General features: G+C 63.1%; 1 protein-coding gene across 1 annotated transcript in view; it reads right to left on the minus strand.

Annotated features, from left to right (window-relative positions):
* POLRMT (polymerase (RNA) mitochondrial (DNA directed)) overlaps positions 1 to 1,995 on the minus strand; it is a gene marked incomplete at its 5' end in the record, with an annotated part of 14,524 nt that overhangs the window by 12,435 nt on the left and 94 nt on the right. Inside the window, 2 exon segments of the mRNA XM_010085444.1 lie at positions 1,004 to 1,134; positions 1,423 to 1,992. Coding sequence (XP_010083746.1) covers positions 1,004 to 1,134; positions 1,423 to 1,992 — 701 coding nt within the window.

Below are 1,995 nucleotides of genomic sequence, written 5' to 3' on the forward strand. Positions count from 1 at the left end.
CAGCTCTGCATCCCAGCAGAGCCGCTCTCCCCGAAACCCAGCTAACACAGCACCTTCCACCTTACGCCCTCAGAGACCTGCAGCCTGGGAGCACAGTGAGTTTCCAGCGAGTCCTGGCGAGGTCTGGGTTCACAAATCTGTACTGGCGTGCTACAAACACCTCCGGACAGACAGCCCCTGGGGCAGCGCTGTACTGACCAGCACCCACACAGCCCGGCGGGAACACCACTGCAGAATCCGCTGGCCGGAAAACATTCCCCCGGAGGCATCTCGAGCTTGCTAGCCAGCCAAGGGACACACAAAGCCAGCGATAAATCCCTGAACCGCCCAAGGGCATCTGTGCAGTGCTAGCAATGACCAGAAAGCTTTGGCCATCCTCTGGCTGCACCACCAGACCACGCGCTGCCCCCAGACCCAGCCTGCTGGGATCTCCCAGGGCTCCTGCAGCTCCTCGCTGGGGGTCTGACACATGAAATCCACCCGAACCTCCCGATCACCCTCCTCCAGAGAGCTGGCACCCTGCTTTTTTGCAGCCTAGCAGGAAGGGCAAACTCCACGGAGTGCTGTAAAAATGATCGGAGCAGCCATTCCTGCCGGGCGGTGATGGAGAGGCCAGTGGGAGAAAGGTGCCCAGGGTGGGTGCGGAACCACGGTGCCTGACTGAGGAGAGGCTGCTCCGGCCCAGGGAGCTGCTCTGTGAGCGCTGGGGGAGCAGACACAGCTCTGGCCGGGAGCACGGTTGTTCTCATCTCCTCTCCTGCAATATCTCCAACTCCCTAGCAGCTGGGGGGCCAGGGAGGGCCCTGGTACAGGAGCTCTGCTCGCCCCCAAACCTGGCCACGAGAAGTGTGTCAGAGCCTCCAGACATGCACGCAGCAGGGGCAGGTCCTCCCGACCCAGGGCCAGGGCATCTCCTCCCCAGAGCAAGCTCCCAGTTCTCCCAGCACAGCGAAGCAGCAGGCTGCGGAGGCGCTGCCCGGGGCTCGGCGGCACCCTGTGTTACCTCCAGACAGCTTCGGTGGATGACTGGTTCCGGCCCATGCACTCCAGCACTGCCGCGTACGAGTCCAGGCTGGGCCGGAGGCCGACGGACTCCAGCATGGAGAAGAGCCGGTTGATGCGCTGCAAAGAGCCCTGTGGAGGAGGGGAGCAGGCTGTGGGCACAGACAGCATCACACCCCTCTGCCACTGCCCTAATTTAGCCACATCTGTCCTGCCCCATCCCCTCCTTCTCCTCAAAGCCACCTCACAGGGATCAGTGGCCTCCTGTCAGCTGCATCCCTCCCCGCAGAAGCCAGGCTCGCCCTGAACACGTGCCAAAGGCAGAAGTGACAACCCTCCTGCTCCGCCAGCCCCCCTCTGGCCCTCGGCCACCCAGGAAACCCGACAGCCAGAGCAGGGCAGCAGCCCCCAGCTCCATACCTTCCTTGCCCAGCTACGCATCACGATGTTGTACGCGTTGACGTTCAAAAGCCATCTCTTCGCGGGGGACTTGTGGTACGAGAGAAGGAACCTCTCGGCCTCCTCCGGCTGCTGCAGGAAGAGGAAGCACTGGAGGTTGGACTGGACGGTCTGCTGCAGGATCTTGTGCTGGCTGCTGTCCTTGTCCTCCGGCACCCTCTGAGGCCTCCGTGGCTTCGCGCCCTCCTTCACTGCTGCCACCCTGGGCTTGACGTGGGCATAGACATTGCGGGAGCGAGCGGGGCTCTGGCTCCAGGCAGCATCCCCCTTAGCCTTCGGGCTCTTCAGGCTCTTCTCGGCTTTAGCTTTGGCCTTCTCCTCACCCTTTGGTTTTGGTTCTGCCTTGGCCTGGGTCTCTGCAGCCGTCTGGGAGGCAGTGATGGATAACCTCCGCTCCACCTTCAGCTGCCGGATGTACATCTCCTTCTTCAACTTCTCCACCCAGGGGCTCTGCCGGGCCGGGCTCTTGTCCCTTCTGGGAGCGGGTTGTTCCCCCGCGGGGCTGGCGGCCACCACATTCCGCAGCGGTTCCTG

The sequence above is a fragment of the Pterocles gutturalis genome, unplaced genomic scaffold (assembly GCF_000699245.1).
Source record: "Pterocles gutturalis isolate BGI_N339 unplaced genomic scaffold, ASM69924v1 scaffold6020, whole genome shotgun sequence".
Lineage (NCBI taxonomy): Eukaryota > Metazoa > Chordata > Aves > Pterocliformes > Pteroclidae > Pterocles > Pterocles gutturalis.